General features: G+C 44.7%; 1 protein-coding gene across 3 annotated transcripts in view; it reads left to right on the top strand.

Annotated features, from left to right (window-relative positions):
- The first annotated feature begins 1,549 nt into the window (after nucleotides 1–1,549).
- EDEM3 (ER degradation enhancing alpha-mannosidase like protein 3) overlaps nucleotides 1,550–20,926 on the top strand; it is a 65,851-nt gene continuing 46,474 nt past the window's right edge. For 2 of the 3 annotated variants that reach the window (XM_053247087.1, XM_053247088.1), the window contains exons 1-3: nucleotides 1,550–1,884; nucleotides 5,312–5,357; nucleotides 18,899–18,999. In XM_053247087.1, coding sequence (XP_053103062.1) covers nucleotides 1,721–1,884; nucleotides 5,312–5,357; nucleotides 18,899–18,999 — 311 coding nt within the window. In that variant the 5' untranslated portion in view covers nucleotides 1,550–1,720. Of the gene's footprint in view, nucleotides 1,885–5,311; nucleotides 5,358–18,898; nucleotides 19,000–20,926 lie in introns of those variants that run through there. The other variant, XM_053247089.1, reaches the window with a different exon arrangement.

Raw genomic sequence — 20,926 nt, forward strand, 5'->3', positions numbered from 1 at the left:
CAATATACTTTTTCAGGGGTTGCAGTGCATCAGTGCATACATTCAAACCATACCTGTGTGAGACATTTAAAATCTGTGGTCATGTATCTGTGATAACGTGGAAAATGCAACAAGGGAACTGGCCGATCTGCAATTGCTGCAACATGTGTCCAACAGCACATGTGGACTGGGACTGTTGCTGTGGCTGTATCTATAGACAGATGGATTCACAAATTATACTCTCTATGCAAATAGACGTTCCATTTCAGAGTAAAATGGTGAGACAATCAATCACAATGGCATATCCAGAATGCTTTTACCTAGAGTTCATCTTGACTTTCTGATCTAGCCCTACATTCAGTGTTATACATACCACTGGAAATTCAGTTGGCATTCATAGCTGTGACTTGATTACACTGGTGCTCTTTCTATTTTATTATTTCCCTTCTCCATAGAACAAATTTAAAATAAAGCTTTAGCAACAATCTAAATCTGGACTTAGTGCAACCAAGAAATTCAGATTATCGGTTCAAATTTCGACTTCAAGCTAAGATCAATTAACAAATGCCTAGAAGTAGTTAATGGTGATTTTTTTTAAACGTCAAATACTAATCCCAAACTTCAAATACGAATTCCAAACTTGTGATTCCAAAATCTTGAACAGCTAACGTAAACAAAAACTTGAGAGCAGAATCAGTATTCACAGAATTTGTTTTTTTTAAAGGAAATAAAAGGACGTGGGACAAGCTGTCCTCAGTAGCTGGGATCCCACCCCCGCGATGGGACAAGCAGCTCCCGTTATTTTCCCCCGTCCCTGGGGCGGCGGAAATAATCCGTTCAAGCCTTGCGAGAAAAACTAGTAGGCACAGGTATCTGCTATGCTCCAGCACTTAATACCATTTCTCTTCTCCCTCGTGGTTCATGTATACATTTGGTTTGCCATATTTGTCGGCCCTTCCACAGAGGGGGGAGTGCAGTGCAGTATCGCTGCTGCTTGTTAGTCAAGCATTTTCCCCGCTGCGCCACTTAAGGTGATGGGCTTCAGAGTCCACTATTATTCAGACCTTTTATTTCCGCCAGCCACCCCCCCCCCGCGATGATTCATTCATTCGGTTTCATTCATTCATTCATTCATTCATTCGATGATGATGCACGAAGCTATCAAGACTCGCTACCCAACCCCATTGACACCTCTTTCTACCCACTCCCAAAGGATCAGGCGAGCTCCGGTGGTGACCGAAAGTGCCGAACCCTAAGAGCAGCAGTCTCCAAGGAGCGGGATAGCCTGGACTTCTAGGGACTACAACTACCAGCTTCATTCGCCGACACCACGGGCGGAAATCCTTGAAGCGTTGTATCTTGGGATGTGTGGTTTGCCACCTGACCTAAAAAGCCACGTCCAATGTTCTTTTACTTTTTCCTGTTTGCGTGCTCCGTGCGTGCGTAGGCGTGTCTTCGTTCCACGTACTTCTGTATCCGGGGCGTGTGACATATTTTCACGTGACCCGAGCCCTTCTTCGTTCCGATTAGCTCTCGGTCTCCGTTACTATCACGTGACCGGAAGGAGAACCCGGAAGCAGCCTGACGGGAGGATAGCGGTTTCCTTGGCTACGCGGAAGGGTGGGGGGGAAGGAAGAAAAGAAGAGGGAGAGGCTGCGGCGGGCCGGTTCCTTCTCCTGTCGCGGAGGCGGCGCATTTGAAGGGATGGGACAAGATCGGGCCTAGCGGGGCAGCTACCGCCATGAGCGGAGCAGCGGCTGGTGGTGAGGGAAGGAGCGGCGACTCCCCAGCAGGCCGCTGGGTGAGCTGGAAACTGCTGACGCTGGGTCTCCTCTCCGCTTCCTCGGTGCTGGCTGCAGCCCCGGCTGCGCAGGCCATGAGCAGGGACGAAAAGCGCCGTCTCGGGTAAGAGGGAGCTGGATGGGTCCTTCTCCCCATCATCAATGTCCCATTCCCAGCCCTTGGCTGAGCCTGGAGAGGACAGCCTGTCACGGCTGGAGGAGGAGGAGGAGGACGTGGGGTTGCCAACTTCTTACCCTGATACACGGGAGGCAGACGAGCCATTCCCTGTGGTAGAGCGAGAGTAGGGCCAAGGGCTTGGTGGGTGTAGTCGGAGGCTGAAATTGTATTAATGGCTAAACGACGGTTTGGAAAGCAGGTCGCTAAGCTTGGATCACTGCCTCTGGTATAGCAGTCATGGAAAGAAATCCTTGGAACATGTTAGTTCATCAGAAAAATGTACTAGTCCACCATTATCCACGCACTATGTTTGTTGTGTAGTGGGACTGGGGAGATATGGCAGCTTTCCTAAATCTTCTTTGTCAGAAGAAGATATTAAGAACAGCTCTGCTGGATCAGGCCCAAGGCCCATCTAGTCCAGCATCCTCTTTCATACAGTGGCCCACCAGATGCTGCTGGCAGCCCACAGGCAGGAATTGTAGGAATGCCCTCTCTCCTACTGTTACTCCCCTGCAACTGGTACTCAGAGGCATCCTGCCTTGTCATGTTGTATGGGGGCAAATCTTACTTGCCTAGTCACCTGTGGCAAGTAACTATATGCAATTCTGGGATATAGCAATTATGTCAAAATAGCACATGCAACATTTGTGTGTTATCATTTGTGTGATGTTCACTACTTCCTAAAGGAAAGTCATACTTGAAAATTAACTTGCAGTGGCTTTTTAAAGAGTGTATGGTCTGTTATAAATTTCCTATATATTCTGGCCAGAATTCCATATATTTGGATTATGGCTGAATTGAAATACTTGCATGGATTTGATCTTATGCTCTTTTTCATTCATGCGAAGTGACTTTGGATAAGCGAGACATGGATAAGTGTGCTTCCAAAATCAAGACTTTGTTGCTTTTCTCATATGCTAAATTTACCCCAATAAAAGACAGCTCTGAATTTAAGATGGTCCTCTTTAAAAATAGAGGTTATACCTATATTTAGCCATAAGGAAGAGGACTCTGAACTTAAGATGAACCCCCAATTTCTAACCTTAAAGAAATTGAGGAAACCTAGTCTTGGATCCAAATAAATATGATAATACTTTCTTCTTCTGCTAGAGGTTTGACTTTGATCTCTCTTTTTTAAAAGGCATAGCTCTAGAAAACACTCTGTCCATATTTTGACATAGGATTTGTTTTAGGAAAAAACAATGATCAGGATTTGGCAAGCAACATGAATATTTTCTAACTTTTCACATATCTCAGTGGGAATTGTTCTAAAAGCACTCTTCTGAAGGAAAATAGAATGTCAGAATTGGACCTAGTCTTCATGACTGTACTGCAACAGGTTTTCATAAAGTGAGCTGCAAATGAGATCCTTTGAAATACTTGTGCAAACATATGCAAGCCTGTGAGCTCTCTTGTCTCTGGAAAAACTGAAAGTATGTATCAGCTTGCAGTCTCATATCCCGAAGGCTCCTTGATTTTTAACTAAGCAGTTAGTTATTGGAATCCAGTGTACCTGGTAAGGAATGTCAACAATGGTAGGTGTGGGTGTGCCTGTAAACTCCCAAAGTAGAACTTGAGTTAAGATATATTCACAGGTGGATTAGAATTGTTCTCTGCACAGCCGAGACAATATTCCTTATTGAGCAGAGAAAGTATGTTATGTACAAATCAAGGGTTACTTCACATCTTCAGAATATTATTTAGAATAACAATAGCTTGAAACTGCATGAATGGATATAAAACTGAACTCTCTTCTTGCTCTTTGGTATGCTGTTGCATTCTGAAGGTGCTTTTTCAGTTCCTTTCTCTCAATCTGTTTCAGTGCTTTAGAGGATTTTATTGGATTATTGTTCCGATGATCCTTTGGAGGTTTTCTCTAACTTGAGTAAGGCTTTCCATCTCCGTCTGCCTGCTAGCTGTATGGCTGCTAATATATTTGAATAAGGCAGAACTTTTAACTGTTTAGATTCAGAGGAATTCTTTGTAGCCATTGAGATTTGAAACTTGAGAAATCTTCCCCAAACAAGGAAAACAAAATAGTTGTTTATATTCCATTAGCATGTAACACTTCCTCCTGTTTGTAGCTTTATCAGTTCCAAGGAAACTTGAGCTTTCTTGATGCAATCTCAGTTTCCTTGTCACACTTGTATAAATCAATATCATAATTTTAATAGTATCTGCTGTTGTTTCAGATCTTTCTCTCATACAACATGCTTGAAAAGCCTAATACACTGCTTATAAGCATTTAGTTCTCACAAGTCAGTGGGTAAAAATATTTGGATAAAAGTACACAATAGCCTTGGCAAATCTTGTTGTTGTTGTTTTTAAAAAATTTCAGAGCCAGACAACAGACACTTGACAAAATTACTGGACCTAGTGTTGAACATTGTGGAGAGAGAGGGAAAACGGATTTCTTTCTATTTGCTTTACAGGCAACATACATATAACAGAAACAGGGTTTTGAGACAAATAAAGATATTGTTAGATAACTCTACCTTAGAATATCCTTGTCTAGGTGCTATGGTTAAATCTCTAGGTGTTACGGCTCCCTGGTGCCTTGTATTGGTCACACCTTGCAATAAAGCATTTTTAGAAACTGCAGAAGGTGCTTCTTGGGCTGGCTTTCATTGGCTGTGGGTAAACTACCATGAGATAAGGAAGTGTTGGGCTTTATCACATTTCTCAGTAGATTGGTTATAATATGATTGATTTACAGTTGTTGCTTGCCTTTGGTCTGTGTAGTGTAGCAGTGCACATCTAGATCTCACCTGCATTTGCATTAAAATATGGATGCATATCTGAGTAGCATCTGAGCTGTCTACATGAAAAGCATGCCGTGTGTGTGAATTTCCCATGCTGGAATGACGTGTATGAGTCTTGTATATAACTTCCGTCACTCACAGAATAGCTTCCTGTCTTAGTAAGAAATTCCAGAATTGTAACAGTAGAGGTTTTATAAAATGGGTATACGTTGGGCTTAATCAGGCATCTTTTACTTGTAGCTATAGGTTGGGGGAGGCTACCTTGGCTCTTCAGCTGTTGCTGAACAACAGTTCCCATAGTCCGCAGCCACCATAAATTTTGGCTGGGGAAGATGGGCTTTATACTTCAGCAGCAGCTGGAGAGCCAAGGTTGCTTACTCCTGCTGTAGTTAATATTGTTTGACTTTCTCCTTGGGATCAAAAAATGACAAAAGTTTTTTCACTGGTAGCTTTTCTAGCTTGTCAACTTAAGCAAATAATTGTGAGGCTGTATGTGTTTGGGAGATTCTATTAATTTTCACATGTTTTCTTTAAATTGATTACTTGTTTCACATTACAGACATTTAAAGAAGGTCTGAGTTGACTTCGTAAAATTATTCTGTCTTTCACAGGAGTCAAGTGGTGGAAATGTTTGATCATGCCTATAGCAATTACATGGTAAGTAAAATGACCTCATATAACTATTCTAAATCTTAGATTGCCTCTAACTGATTCAGTCTGATCTTAACTATTGTTTTCAGAGATTGTTTCAAATAGGGCACATACTATCCATGGATTGAGAGTAGCATAGCAACTCCAATTAAGCTATGCTTAGTAGACACGGAGCAGCCCCACCTCTGCAGGCATCATGGGTGTGTTTAACAGTGCATCGTGCACCTCTCTCTTACATCTTAAGTTCTCTGTGTGCCATGTAAGCCAGTGAGATTTGCTTTACTGTAAATATACATGAAGATGTAAGGACTTACAGGCCCACTTCAAACATCACAGTTCAGGAAGCTGAACTATGGTTTAGTGTGATGTTTGAGTTGAAAAATCATCTTTTGCAATTGTATGACAAACTAGGAATCATGAATTGAAGTGAGTTTATACTGACTATAGTTTGGCTTGATGTTTGCTTTGACAGAGCATAGTTAATGGTCATTGCTTTACCTCCAGAGGCTACTGTGCCTAGAGACTGGAGTGCTGCACAGATGGACAATGCAAGCAGACAAGCAGCTCTAAACCACGATTTGCCTGTATAGTTGATACATGATTTGGGTTCTCAGCTATGGTTAATGCAATCTAGGTGTGATATCTGAACTGAGCCATAGATTACAAATGAATTTTCATGAGTTTGTCATGGTTTGTTCACTCCTGGGCTTTTCTGTTTCCTTACTGATGAAACCTGCACCTGCTCACCTATAACAAGTAACTCTCTTGAGAGTTTCTCTTATTTTATTTATTTTTATTGAATTTTTATATGGCCTTTCATAAGGCATCCCAAGGTGATTTACAGAAGTTAAAATATAATAATACTCCATAAAATTGCATTTAAAACCTTAAAATCAGTTAAACAGTAAAAGGTATAAAACACCAAAAAAAACCCCATAAAAACGATTAACTCAGAAACCTGGTAGCCCCTAAGGGGTAAAAGCCTGAACAAATAAAAAGGTCTTTAGTTGTGTTTTTTTAAAGCAGCAACAGATGTCAAAGAGTGGACATCGCTGGGAGAGTATTCCAAAGCCTGGGGGCAACAACAGAGAAGTCCCTGACCCGCATGCACGACAATTTAGCCTCTCTCAATGTCAGCACACAGAGCAGAGGCCTCTCTGACTACCTTGTTGGGTGGCAGAAACCCTTGGGAGCAGGCAGTCCTTCAGGTATCCAGGGCCCAAATCCTTAAGGGCTTTAAAGGTAATAACCAGCACCTTGAATTGGATCTGGAAACAAATTGGCAGCCAGTGCAGCTCTTTCAAAATAGGTGTAATGTCTTCCAAGTGAGCAATTCCACCGCCAGCACAGTACTTCCAGTGACTGTTGCTGCTGTCTATCTTATGTTTCTTTTTAGAATGTGAGCCCTTTGGGGACAGGGATCCATCTTATTTGTTTGTAACTGCAACTGGTGCACTAGCCAAAGCTGTGCAAAGGCACCCTGGCTACCACCTCCACCTGAGCATCCAAAAACAGTGCTGAGTTCAGCGACACTTCCAAGCTGCACACTTGCTCTTTCAAGGGGAGTATATTCCCATCCAAAGCTAGTTGGATTGTCCTACCCTGATTGGCTTTCCTACTGACCAGCAACACCTTCATCTTGTCTGGATTTAACCTCGGTTTACTAGACCACATCCAGCCCATCATCGCCTCCAGCCCCCGATTCAGTACATCCACTGTTTCCCTAGAATCTGATGTCGGAGAAAGATAGAGCTGAGTGTCATCTGCATATTGATGACACTTTAGTACAAACCTCCTGATGATCTCTCTCTGCAGTTGCATGTAGATGTTAAACAGCATGAGGAACAATACTGAGCCTTGCAGGACCCCAGAGGCCAAGGAATCGAGCAGAAGCCCCCCAGCACCACTTTCTGGCACACACACCCCCCAAGAAAGTACTGGAACCACTCCAATGCACCACCCCTGATCCCTATACCTGAGAGGCGATCCAGAAGGATACCATGGACGATGGTACTGAATGCCGCTGAGAGGTCAAGCACAACCAACAGAGATGTACTCCGCCTGTAGTTCCCAGCATACGTCATCCACCAGAGCAACCAAGGCAGTTTCAAACCCAGGGCAAAAGCCAGATTGAAAAGGGTCTAGAAAATCTGTATCATCCAAGACCCTTTGAAGCTACACAGATACCAAACATCTGTCGCCTTGCTTAAAAAGGGAAGATTTCAAACAGGCTGATAGTTATCAAGGTTGGTGGAATCAAGGGCAGGCTTTTTTTAATAGTGGTCTTGCCACCACCTGCTTGAGGCTTAATATTATCTTGCCCTCCCTTAGCGAAGCACTAATAATTGTCTCCAACCACCTACCTGTTCTTTACCTGTCAGATTTTACTAGCCGTGAAGGGCAAGAGTCCAGAGTGCATGATGTTGCTTGCAGACGGCCTAGGAACCTGTCCACTTCCTCAGGCTGCACTAACTGAAAAGAATCCATCACAGTGAGACCAGCTGGTTGCCAAGGCACGTTTCCTGGAACTGCTAAAATCCTGGAGTCCAAATTGGCACAGATGCAAGCGACTTTATCTGCGAAGCATACTGGTCACAACAGACTGCTGATGGTTCTTCCCCCATCACACAGGATCCTGTGTGAAGCAGTGACGTTACACATGAAACAGCTCCACTGGCCTACCCTGGGCAGATGCAATGGAGGCGGAGAAAAAATGTTTCTTTGCTGCCCCCACTGTCATGGAGTAGTTACTAAAATGGGCTCTATCCTGTGTTCCGTCAGATTTGTTACGGGTCTTCTTCCTGCGTCGCTCTAGCTGTCCAAGTTGTTCATTGCTCTAAGCTCAAAGGAGATCCAAGGAGCAGAATGGGTTCCATGAAGCCAGAAAGGGCGCTTAGGAGCAACCATGTTGTTCATTGCTCTAAGCTCAAAGGAGATCCAAGGAGCAGAATGGGTTCCATCAAGCCGGAAAGGGCGCTTAGGAGCAACCATGTCAATAGCCTGGGCTGTTTCCACATTCCAGAGGTTCACCGGGGCCTTGACAGTCACTAGTTCTGGACACTGGAAACTCCCCAAGGGCTGTTTGGAAATTGATCGGATCCATAAGCCTTCAGGTGCAGACTATTCTAATTGGTCCACCACTTCTGCAGAGGTTGGTCGAAGCAGTCACACTAAACCCTACCAGATGATGATCTGTCCAGGACAAAGGAGTTATCTCAAACTCCCCCACCTGCAGGTCATTCAGTTCCTGGTTGGCAAAAACCACCCCTGCCAGCTTGGGCAGAGAGACTGAGGTGCAGCAGGGTGGTCTGTACACCAACAGAATCCCTGTCCTATTTCATAGGCCCACCCTCAGGAACAAACCCTCAAAATTCTGTTATTCCCTAACCTGGCATCTGGAGAACGAATGGACTCACAATAGACTGCAACTCTTTCTCCTCAATCCTCAAGGTGGGGCTTCTTTAGAATTATGAAACCTGGAGGGCAGAGCTGGGAGAGACCCACTCCACCGAGCTCGTCCAACCAGGTCTCAGTCACACATACCAGGTCAGCATGCTGATCCACAGGTGAATTGTGGATAAGATAAGAAATATTTCTTCATTTACTGACCTGGCATTCAACAGCAGAACCCTAATCCTTGAAGGAGTGTTCCCAGAACTCCCTGGAGCTGCAGGATTGGGAGAAAAGCCAGAAAAAGGAATAGATCTCAGTTGCCTAGACCTTTTCCCCCTGGAAGTGTAGAATTACACACCTATTAACTGTTTTCCTAAAAAATATAATGTTCAGTAAAACTTGTAACTGTCATTTATTCCCTGTTCATTTTACAGATGGGACCTGTAGCAGAGATAAATTTGCCTACTTAACAAATTTACATATGAGAGCAAGCATAGCATTAGTGTCTAAGAGTATGAGTTATGAGCTAGGAAGTTCTTGGTTGAAATCTCACCACACCCACAAGCTCATTTGTTGGTTTGAGCAAGCCACTATTTTTTTTTTGTACATTTCCCCAGTCCCTGTCTGCAAAATGAGTATACTGGCCTTTAAAATAAGTAACTTCTTGAGGCATTATATATGAGGCATGTTGAGCACTTGGAATGTTAGTATTATTTATTTCTCAAATTTGTAGACCGCCCCAGACTTCTGTCTCTGGGTGGTTTACAGCATCATAAGCAGGGACGGAGCCACCATTGGGCAAACGAGTTCAAAGAACCTGGGCCGCCACCAATCAGGGGCTGTGAGCGCGGCCCCAGACATGCCCCTCGCGTCTGACGTAATCTGCAGGGCGGGGCGTGTTATTTCGGTCCCAAACTGGGCCGCTCAGACTCGTTTGGAGCCGAAATTGGCCTGCGTTTTGTTGGCAGCACAGCCAGAGTGACTCTCCCTGCCTTAAAGTATTGGAAGCCAGTGTAGCTCTTTTAGTATTGAAGTAATATGGTCTCTCTGAGATGACCTAGAGACCAACCTGGCTGCTGCATTCTGTACCAACTGCAGTTTACAGACTACATACAAAGGCAGCCCCACATAGAGTGCATTTGCAGTAGCCAAGTCTGGAGGTTACCAGCATATGTACCCCTGTTCTGAAGTTGCTTATCTCAAGAAACAGACGCAGCTGGTATATCAGCTGAAGCTGGTAGCACCTCTGGCCACCGCCTCAACCTGAGACACCAGGAAGAGGTTTGTATCCAGAAGCACCCCTAGACTGCATACCTGTTCTTTTTTAGGAAATGTTACCCTTTCCAGAACCAGCAAATCAAAATCGTCTCCTGAGTTCTGACCCCTCACAATAAGAATCCCCGTCTTATCTGGATTCAATTTCAATCTGTTATCCCTCATCCAGCCTATCACGGTCTCTAGGCAGGCAAGCATTTAGGGAGGTTATGCCTTCTCCTGATGATGACGACAACGGCGACATGGAGAAATAGATTTGGGTGTCATTAGCATACTGATAACACACTGCACCAAATCTCCTTGATAACCTCCTCCTGCAGTTTCATGTGCATGTTAAAAAGCAATGGAGACGATATGGAGCCTTGGGGGACACCACATAAGTTTCCTCCCCAATCTCAAGATTTCGAAGAGCAACAGCTTCCAAGGGATATCACCTGGAATCTGCCAGAGAGATTGGAGCAGAACCACTGCAAAGCAGTGCCTCCTAGCCCCCTCAGATGACCATAGAATCCTTCTAGAATGATAGTATCAAAAGCTGTCAAAAGATCCAAAAGGACCAGCAGAGTCACACTCCCTCTGTCACTTCCCAGTTGGAGATCATCCATCAGGCTGACCAAGGCAGTCTCCACCCCATAGCCTATCCCATTATTATCAATAAGGAACCAAATAGTGCAAATGACTGACACTTTTGGGTACAAAACACGTGCATAGTGCACGTGGGTGTGAAGTACTGATTTTTACCTACAAAATGCAGAAGTAGGACTCCTTTAGTTACTGGCCAGCTCATGTATATTTTGCAGGCAAAAACAATGCTTTATACACAAGTATGCTGGATTATAGCCAGTTTAGTGTTAGGCGTGTGTGATGGGGGAGGCAATTTTGGCCAATCTCACTTTCCCTCTGCAACCTTGTGTGCTTCCCAAAAATATGTCCCCAAGGGTCCCACATTTTCAGGGGCATATTTTCAGGAAGTACAGTGGGCTGCAGAGGGCAAAGACGACGACAAAAATAACTCCTCTCCCATTGCATGCACAATGTTAATCTGGATGTCAGCCACTGCTTATAATTAAGACTCTGTGTTCTTTGGAATGGGTTCACAAAATATAAAATGCATTGTGTGAAGCTGCCTTCAATTCTGTACTATTACTACTACTACAAAGCTTCTCAACAAGAAGTTTGCAAAGCAATTTACATTTAAAAAAAAAAAATTAAGATGGTTCCCTGTCCTCAAAGGGCTTACAATCTTAAAAAAAAAAAAAAAAGGTAGATACTAGCAAGAACTACTGGAGGAAGGCTGGAATGAGTTGAATAGGCGCAGTTGCTCTCCGCCTGTATTAAATAATATAAAGAGAAACATCACTTTGAAAGTACCTCTTTGCCTAGTTAGCAGTGGTACTTTATTTTTTTGTAATTATATATATCCCACCTTTAAAAAGAAGCTTTTTCTAAGGCAACTAAAATGTACAAATTTAAATATATACAAACTCAATTCAAACAGAACAGAAGTGCAGTACACCCCCTTTGTTCATGTTTCACACTTCTGTTTGGATTGGATTGGTATATTGACCCTATTCAGTTGATTATTAAGTCCAGAAACTGGTTCAGCATCTTCATTGCCTCGCCTAAATTGACTGTAAAGGAGAGCGAGAACAAAGTGTTCTCTATATCTTGAAGACACCCAATTTCTCAAGTCTGGATGATCTCCCCCTGTGGTTTCATGTAGATATTGAATGGCATAGGGGACAAGATGTTGAAGTATGGGAATGGAACCCTGCAAGACCCCATAGTATAAATGTCGAGCTGAGCTGTAGTCCTTTAGCACCGCCTTCTGGAATCTGCTGCTCAGGTAGGAGTGGAACCACAAACCACTGTCCCCAGCTCAGCAAGCGTATCCAGAAGGGTACCTTCATAAATGGTATTGAAAACCACTGAAAAGTCACAGAAAAAAGTTGCAATTCCACTCTGGCATATATTGGGGTGATCAAAACAGTTTCTGTGCAAAAACCATGCTTGAGGCCATTTGGACTACCCCCTCTCAGAGAAAGACAGCTCTCATTTTCCAGACTCAGCCTGTCATTCTTTCTATAAGCTGAGCCATGAAGGCCTAGGGTTAAGCACGCAGGTGGTGGGCCACACGTCTAACAACTTTCTCTACATCTTCTGGCTGCAGCATACCTTGAGACCATGGTGGAATAGACTTGAGTTTAATGTCCATTGAGTGTAGAGTTCTGGGGGGGAAATGTACAGTACACTTAAGACTAAACCTGAATTGTATGCTTAAAAAAAAAAAAGATTAATATTGTATTTTTGTACTTTTGACTGAAGACAATGGCTTTCTTTTCTACAAATGTAGCATGAACTGTTTGGGTTATGAGGAAACATGGCTTGATAGATCCTGGAAGCTTTAAAGTAAAAAGGATATTTACTTGCCACGTATTTTAGGGAATTACAAAAGTCAAAGGGATATTTACTTGCCACGTACACTAGGACATTATAAACATACTTCATTTCTGTGCTTGTTGAATTTGGCAAGCAAGACAGGGGATTTAAAATACCTTATCTTCATCTGACAGTAAGATAGTCAAGTATTTTTCAGGCTGCTGTAAATTTCTATTTTTACTGCCGCTGTTAATTTTTTGGCTTGATGCCTTAGTTCAACATGTGAGTTCCTCTGTTCAAAAAGGGGGCACCTACTTTGCTGCTCTGTTAATTGTTAAAAGTAGGTTTCCCAAAAGGATTTTAGGAAGAGTTACTTAATGCTCATAACCTTGCGCCAGCATTGGTTTTGTTACTGGGTAGAAGTGTGCACAAATCATTTTTTGTAATTTGATTCAACTTAATCAAATTGCTTCGAACTGGCCAACCATTGCCGGTTGCTTCCAAATTTATAGGGAACGATGGGGAATTCAAATCACCTCATTGTTCCCCATGGGTAGGTCCTAAGGCCATAATGGTTTGTTGGGTGGAAGGGCATAAGTACTACCTACCACCCAACCTACAAAAGAAACAGGCAAGTGGGCAATTTAAAAAAAAAACACCTGCCCCCCAAACCCATAGGATCCCATCGGAGGTTAGGTTTTTAAAATATTGCCTGCTTGCCCATTTATTTTGTGGACTGAGTGGTAGGTAGCACCCATCATACCATACCACCCAAACCAATTTGGTTTCCCTAGGACCTACTCATGGGGAACAAAGGGGTGATTTGAGTTGCCCATTGTTCCCTATGGGTGAAAAAAGCAGAGTGCACACATCTTGCATCTCTGCCTTGCAAAACAACACTGCTGAACAGAAGCACACACAGTCCCTCCCAGCATAGAACACGTTTTGCCAAACACACAGTCCAAAGGTGGTACAGTAAGAATCATGGACCTAGAATCCACTGCCAGTCATAGTGCCTGCACTGCAGTAGCATCATTGGCACAACTTGCTCTCTCACACTTTTTTATTTTTTTTTTACATTTTATATCCCGCTCTTCCTCCAAGGAGCCCAGAGTGGTGTACTACATACTTAGGTTTCTCCTCACAACAACCCTGTGAAGTAGGTTAGGCTGAGAGAGAAGTGACTGGCCTAGAGTCACCCAGCAACGATCATGGCTGAATGGGGATTTGAACTCAGGTCTCCCTGGTCTTAGTTCAGCACTCTAACCACTACACCATGCTGTGTCTGTTCTTATAACTCTGTTCTTACAACAGCTGCCACTGCAGCAACCTTAGCAGCCAGCAAGCATGCAGACATGGAGCTTATCTCTTAACATGATAAGAAGTCTTCTCCAGTGTACATCCCTCCCTGCTTGCTTCTCTCTGGATCACACACCATGGCCTCAATTTGGTGCTGGGCCGTGGCTGACAGTCTGACACATGGGTCAGGGCACAGTCTCTTATCTCATCATCAACCATGCTGATGGTGTGCATGCATGAGCGAGCAGCACTAATGGGTAGACTGACGCATCTGGGTTTGAAGTTGGCCACAGTGAGCTAAGCTGCCAGTGGTGTTGCATTGGGTCATTCCTGACAGTGAGTCACTCACCCTCCATGGCTAGCTCAGGATAACCTAGCAGGGGAGGTTGGCCTTCAGGAAGACCATCCACTCCACCATTTTAGCATCCGAGTGTGAGCAAGTGTTACCACTTCCTGACCACTGAGAACACCCTTTTGCTCTGGATGCTGGTTGGCGGGCATGAGAGTAACCGTCCAGTCTTGGCAATGCATTGTCAAAAACGGGACCAGCTCCCTCCTAGCCTGCCACTGGCTCCTGTGGTTACTGCAGCACACACTGCTCAGCACAGCTGTGGGGCTTGGTGAGCTCCTCCCATCCCTCTGGCAATGCACCAAGTCCTCCATGAGCCACCAGGTGGAATGCAGAGGCAGAACCTCTGGTTCACTTGGCCCTGTCAGGGACACCACGCTGCTGGACCAGGGAGTGGCTGTGCTAGTACTGCTGCTAGGGGTGGACTGTGTACTAGCAGTAGGCAGCCCAGCACCAGCCTTCTGATTGTGCCCCAGCCTCCTATCCTCAGTTTGCCTAATTTCTGCAACTAGGAGGTCCCTCCACCCCGGCAGCTGGTCGGGTGCCCGCTTTGCCCTTCATCTTTGGGTCACATTGGTAGGACAAAATCTGCTGATTTACCCCAAGTTGTTCTGTGCCGTTCCATGACTCCAATCCTCAGCCATCTTGCCAAGGTGATTGCTTCCTCACTGGTCAGCAGGGACTGGAGCTTATCTATCGTCTTCTCAAGGAGAAGAGTGGCAGCCAAAGCCCGGCTCGGTGTTGCTGTCTCAGCACAGAAGAATGGCTTGAGTGCCAATATAATCTCAGAAAGGAGCACCCAGTCCTGGTTGGATATGTTGCACATCTCCTTGTCAGGGCGTGGATGACTGTATTTTGCACCTGCAGGTGCCGGAGCAAAAAAAAAAAAAAAGGTGGAGTTCCACAGGGTCTGAACATCTTGAGGGATTCCAGTAGACCCAGCTCAAGCTGCCACTTCCTGAGCATTTGCCTTCCCTTTTTGCTCCAATGGAAGCAAATTGCTATCTTTCGGCACTTCTCCACAAGAGTAGCCATGGCAGTAGCAGGATGGTGCCTAGTGCCTGATGCGGGGATGTCTCAGCTGGCCGTGGCCCCAGAAAGGCCAAACACATCCCGCACAAACAAGTTCAGAGTGTGCACCACACAATGGATGGACCCTGCTCAGCTGCCTTTGATGATCGCGGCACTGGTGGTAATCATGAAGCCACGGCAAAGGTTTGGCTGCCTGGACAGCCATTCCTCCACTTGCCGATTCATAGCAGTCAACAGTTCATCTGTGAGCAACATGTCCTGCATCTCCATATGAAGCTTAGCCCACCTCTGCAGCAGATGTCCCCTTGTTCTCCTGCCTCTACTAGTGCACTGTGAGGGACCGGAAAGCAGCATGCCTCCCACTGGTACTGTCCCACAAATCTGCAGTGAAGTACACACTGGTGTCAGGTGCTGCTGTGTGCTCTAGGCAACCAAACCACTTGTCTTCCAATTGCACCCACTGCAAAGGCAACTCCAGCTGCTTGGGAACAGGAGCCTTGCCGCTAACAGAGGACACATCAGGCCTACTGCTGCCAGCAGGAGCAAGGAACCCCAGGTGATGCCGTCGCAGGTGCTGCAGTATCTCCGTCACCCCAAGACGCTTGGGGTCCTTGCCCCTGCTGACCTGTGTCCTGCTATGGATGCAGACAGCATGGCGTGGGTCACCACAGCAGAGTGCAAAGTGGTTCCACACCATGCTGCTCTCAGTCCGGGACTGTTTTGGTGGTGGTATTTGGGCTGCTGGTTCATTCTGGGGGCCACCACCACCACCCTCTTTCTGGGGCTGAGAAAGTCCAGGAACAACTGGAATAACTTCCTCCTGTTCCTCCTCAGTTTCAGATGGGGGGTTGCACAGCCAGTGGGGATTGGGGAGGATGGAGAACGTGATCTGGCTGGGCTAGCCTCCGAGGACATCAGTTCCTCTTCTGCTACAGGAAGAAGAGTTTCTTTCCTGATAGAAGCCCTAACTCTGGTGGAGGGTGGGGGAGAGAAGAACAACTTTTTAAAGGGGGTGTGGAGTTGGGGGTGGTCTATTTATGGTCTGTGTGCCACACACAGCCCACTGTTGTGCACACACAGGAGCTAGAAAATTCAATTCCCACCCCCAAAGATGCAGGCTTTTTTTGGAGAGGACTAAGCAATGATGGGCAGGTCCGAAGGGAAGGTAAAGAAGATCAGGGGATTCTCTCTCTCTAATCCTCCTCTCTTGTCCTACAGTCCCCAAACTAGGACTTATTTAGAGAACTATAAGGTGTAATAACCTGACCAGGATTGGGGTGGGGTGAGGTCTCTTACCTTCCATCAACCTTAGCTGGGGGCTTCCTCCGGTTTCTTCAGCTAGTGTCTTCCAGGTGTTGCTCTTGGAGGCACTCTTGGGCTGAGCAGACACTAGGACTCGACAGCTGGAGTGGGTGGGGCGGTGGGGGAGCGCGAGGGCTGGTGAGTACCAGTGAGGCACCAACCCATCCAAATTATCAAAACCAAAACCTGAAAAAAGGTAAAGAGAGGGAGCCTGGTTACTGGGCACCACACATCAGCCTACAAAAAGTAAAAATTATTCCACCAGGCATAGGCAGCCATAGGCAGCACACAGACAGCAGCAGCAAAGGTGGCAGCAGGGCTGGAAAATAATTTTTAAAAGCACAGCACCCCCATTTATTAAAGCCAGCGGAGGCTGGCTATAAGCAAAGAGGGGGAAAAACAAATACACAAGGAATAAAATTCCAAGCTACACCCACTTAAAGCCTGGGGGCTGCTGATACAATTTAAATAAAATGGGGAGGGGGACCACAGCACCCCAGTTATTAAAGGGGAGTGGCTACAAGCAATGAGAGAGAGAGAGTACCACACAAGGAAATAAATTCCAAACAGCACCCAGTTCAAGCTACTGCGGCTGGTGTTTACAAAAAATTGTAAGAATATAAAAGCAGTTGTTGGCAGCACTGCAGATTAAAAGGACAGTAGGCGGGGGGTGGGGCATAGAGGGAATCAGATCAGTTCCTCTCCCTTCACTCCCTGGGGATGAGGCTGGCCGGCCAGCTGAGACCACCACTCTGCTCTCAGTGTTGCTGCAGTTTCTCTCTCATGATCCTCTCCTGAGGCACCAAAAGCAGTGGCTCTCTTTGCCTCCAAGCAACCCCTTAAATACATTTTGAAAATCCCTCCTTTGGCCTCCCCCCAACCAATGGGGGCACAGTTGCCCATGCCAACACTTGATTTGAATGACAAGCCAATTAAAAAGCAAAGCAATCTCAAGCCAATCGCAAGCCAGGATAATGGTTTCCGATGCAGTACAGAGCACTCTGAATTACCTAAGCCCCCTTTCCTCTTGCTTTGCCCCATAGCATCAGTTTGTGTGCCATTCTTTTATTTGTTCCCCTCCACCCACCCACCCTATGCTGGCACAATAGCCCCAATGTCTAGAGTTGTTTCAGTTCAGACTAGCTTCAGAACCAAGGATTTCCCTCTGCACCTGCCCAGGCCCATGTTCTGATAATTGTACATCAAAGAACAAGATTTGTTTGTAAATATATAATTGCAAATCATGACATAGACCTCTGACAGATTTCTTCCCAAGACAACTTCACAAGCATGGAAGCTGTAGATGTATTCTCCATTGGTGGAGAGGTGCTATGTTTGCCATATTTGCTTCCTGACTCTTATGAAATGAATTAAAATGATTTTGGTTGAGTAGAATCATTTTCATGTAATAAGAGTAGTGTGGAACCTGTTCTAGACAGAGGGATGTTTTCTGGCATTTTTGTGCAGCTTTGTTTGCTTGCATGTTCTCTTCAACTTCAGTAAGGGATGTCTGTTTTGGGGAATAAGACGTTGCTTTATACAGTGCCACCCTGCTGCTTGAGATATCTTTTTTGATTGTTTGCGGCTATGAATGTCTTGCACCTTGCTTTGAATACATTTGGATACAAAAGCAGAATAAGGCAAACATCATTGTAGAAACGTATGTGACCCGCAGGTCATTGAACTGAGAGCTGGGCTTGGGGTAGGTAAAGAAAAAATGACTTTCCCTAAGAGCCCAGAAACAATACTATTAGGCATTGACAACGGTTTATTGCCTAGGAAATACTGGATCCTCTTTATGTATCTGACAGCCGCAGCAAGATTGACATTTGCATACCAATGGAAAGACATCCATTGCCCGAGTAAAGAGGATTGGATACTTAAAGTGTTAGAGTTGGTAGAAATGGCAAAGCTACCAGGATTCTTAAGAAATAAATCTGAAGCATTTAAAAGGGAGTGGGACCCTCTTCTTATTTACCTAAAAACACATTACAAAATGTTATTTCTATCAGGCTTTTGAGTGGTAACAAAAATGTTTTTAAAATGCCCTAGAGCTGACTTCTGATTTATCGGGGGGACGGGGACGATTAAATTACAGGCAAGACTTGGGTATTGTAACTGATACTTGTTCTAATGATGAGATGGAAGTCCTCTTGTGTTGTGAAAAATTGAATAAAAAGTTATTTTTTAAAAAGAAAAGAAGGAAAAACAAGAGCCACCCCACAGCCTTAAATCAAGACCATAGTCTACTAACAAATACACTGCAGTGAATTGTGGCTTTTGTTTTGCAAACTCATTGTTTTCTGTACTACTTGAAAGTATGTGTTCCATTTGGAAAACATTTATTGCCATTTTTGCTAAATTAAAATACTGGTTCAGTCCAGTATAGGAGTTTGGTATTTCACGCAGAGCTGCAGAGGGTTTTGTTTGTTTTTTGCTAAAGTAAATTTCCATGATTATAGAAAGTAGGCACATTGCATATTTTTTAGTTTATCCACTTCTTTTTTCCCCTGAACAGGAACATGCCTACCCAGCTGATGAGCTCATGCCATTAACTTGCCGTGGAAGAGTTCGGGGTCAAGAACCAAGTCGTGGGGATGTGGATGATGCCTTGGGAAAGTTCGTACTCTAAAATCATGGCTTTTCTATAAAACAGCATAACTTAATTTTTTTTTAAGGTGCAAAGTGTTATAGGTTTGTGCATAGAAGTAATCTTAACATAAATGTGCATTCTGGTTTAATAGCTATGGAAGTGAATTGATTTCAAGAAAGGAAAAATGAATGTTCCATAGGGTAGGAATTCTTACAGAATTTGCTTGAACTTGTAAATGACCACTTGCATTTCCAGGTAACCAGACTGCAGGCTCTTTCCCTGAAGAAAAGGAAATGCTAGATCTGCAGCGTGATCCATAGGACATTCATAAGCCTGGGTTCTGTGCCTGCACAGGACCTCGCAGGTGGAATATCCAAGCTCCTCACGGTGCTCACACACCACCCCTTGCACTCGGCATGACCATTTGTTTTGGTGGTTGGAGGCACCCTTCCTTTAGTTCCCATCTGACCTCCAAAGCATTCACCTCGTCGGCTTGGACTCCTTGATTGGTTGTGGAGAGAGAGAGTTTCGTGAAGTGTTTTTGACTTTATTGGACTGATTGCTGACTCCTCTTATTGATAGACTGGATTTAGTTGACGGATTTGAACTGTTTTCTCAGTTTGATGTGTCTTGGTTTTTGGTTTCTGATTTCTCAATGGACACTAAGAAAACATTTAAATAGTGCAAAGATTTTTGGGGAAAGTTGCCCTCAACAAATCAGCATGACTCTTGTTTGTTCTGCTTAGGCAAGGATCATAATACAAGGACCTGCAGAATTTGTATGTCCTTCTCTTGCCAAACATTTAAAAACCAGGCACCAACTCAGGGCATTTCTGTATGAGCCAGCGCTTTGCTCCCCAATGTTGATGCCATGTTCTCTGCAGTCACCGTTGTCGGTATTGACATCAGTATCAAAACTGACTAAACCATTGACGTCAAGTGGAGCTCTGATATTGGGGAAGCATGTATTCAAACACCCAGCGGAGGTCTTGAAAGATTCTGCCTCCAGGAGTCACCATAGAAAACACAAGAAAAATAAAAGATTCTCAGTTGAGAAACTGCTTTTAGAGTCACCATCAAAGAAAGAAAAACCCCACGAGTTGGCAGATGCCTCAACATCAAAGTCCATTTTTCAAACACTGTCCCCGTCAAAGGTTCAACAGGTGTGATGCAGGCATCTCCACTGTCGACTTCAAAGCAGATGTCAACATAGACTTTGCTGTTGAAGGGATCAGCTGAGATGGCTAAGCTGCAAGCACCTTTGGTGTCGACTTCGAAGTGGACCTTGCTGTCAAGGGGACAAGCTTCAGACTTGGTGCCAACGTCAACAGAGACTGCATCAAGGCACCTATCTCCATTGATGATTCCGTTGACATTGATGGGAGAGGAGTCTCATTCACAAAATTGTTCTTCTCCATCGATGTTGATTGTCATTGTCAAGGAGGAGATTCTAATGGGAGAGGACCTTGGTCTAAATCAGGCTGTTACCCATTCCTTGTATTCTCTTTTAGAGTGCTTTCAGTAGAATCTATCAACCTCCCTATTTAGAGGATTTTAAAGTCAAGGCTGGATGTGGAGGATTATGATGTTGAGGAGGATGTTATTCCTATTCCCAGGACTCTTCCTATATGTCCAACTAAACATTACTCTCTGAGATGCACTCAGTATTTTGGTCATACCGCCGCATGGGTTGATGCACACAGAGCTTTTACACAGTGCTCACACCGCAGCAATTGCTCTGGTTACAGGAGTTCACCTGTATCGCTGGTTGGTTCTCACAACTACAGCTGCAGTAGAAAACCAACTAGGGTTCAAGAATATTTCTGGACTGTCTCTGGCTTAACATATAACTATGATGACTACTGTCTGTGGAAGGCACAAAGGTCTGCTCCCTTGGAGAGAAAGAGAGGTGAAAGGAGTGATCAGCTTCAGTCAATGCAGGGGGTGTCTCCA

The sequence above is a fragment of the Hemicordylus capensis genome, chromosome 4, assembly GCF_027244095.1.
Source record: "Hemicordylus capensis ecotype Gifberg chromosome 4, rHemCap1.1.pri, whole genome shotgun sequence".
Lineage (NCBI taxonomy): Eukaryota > Metazoa > Chordata > Lepidosauria > Squamata > Cordylidae > Hemicordylus > Hemicordylus capensis.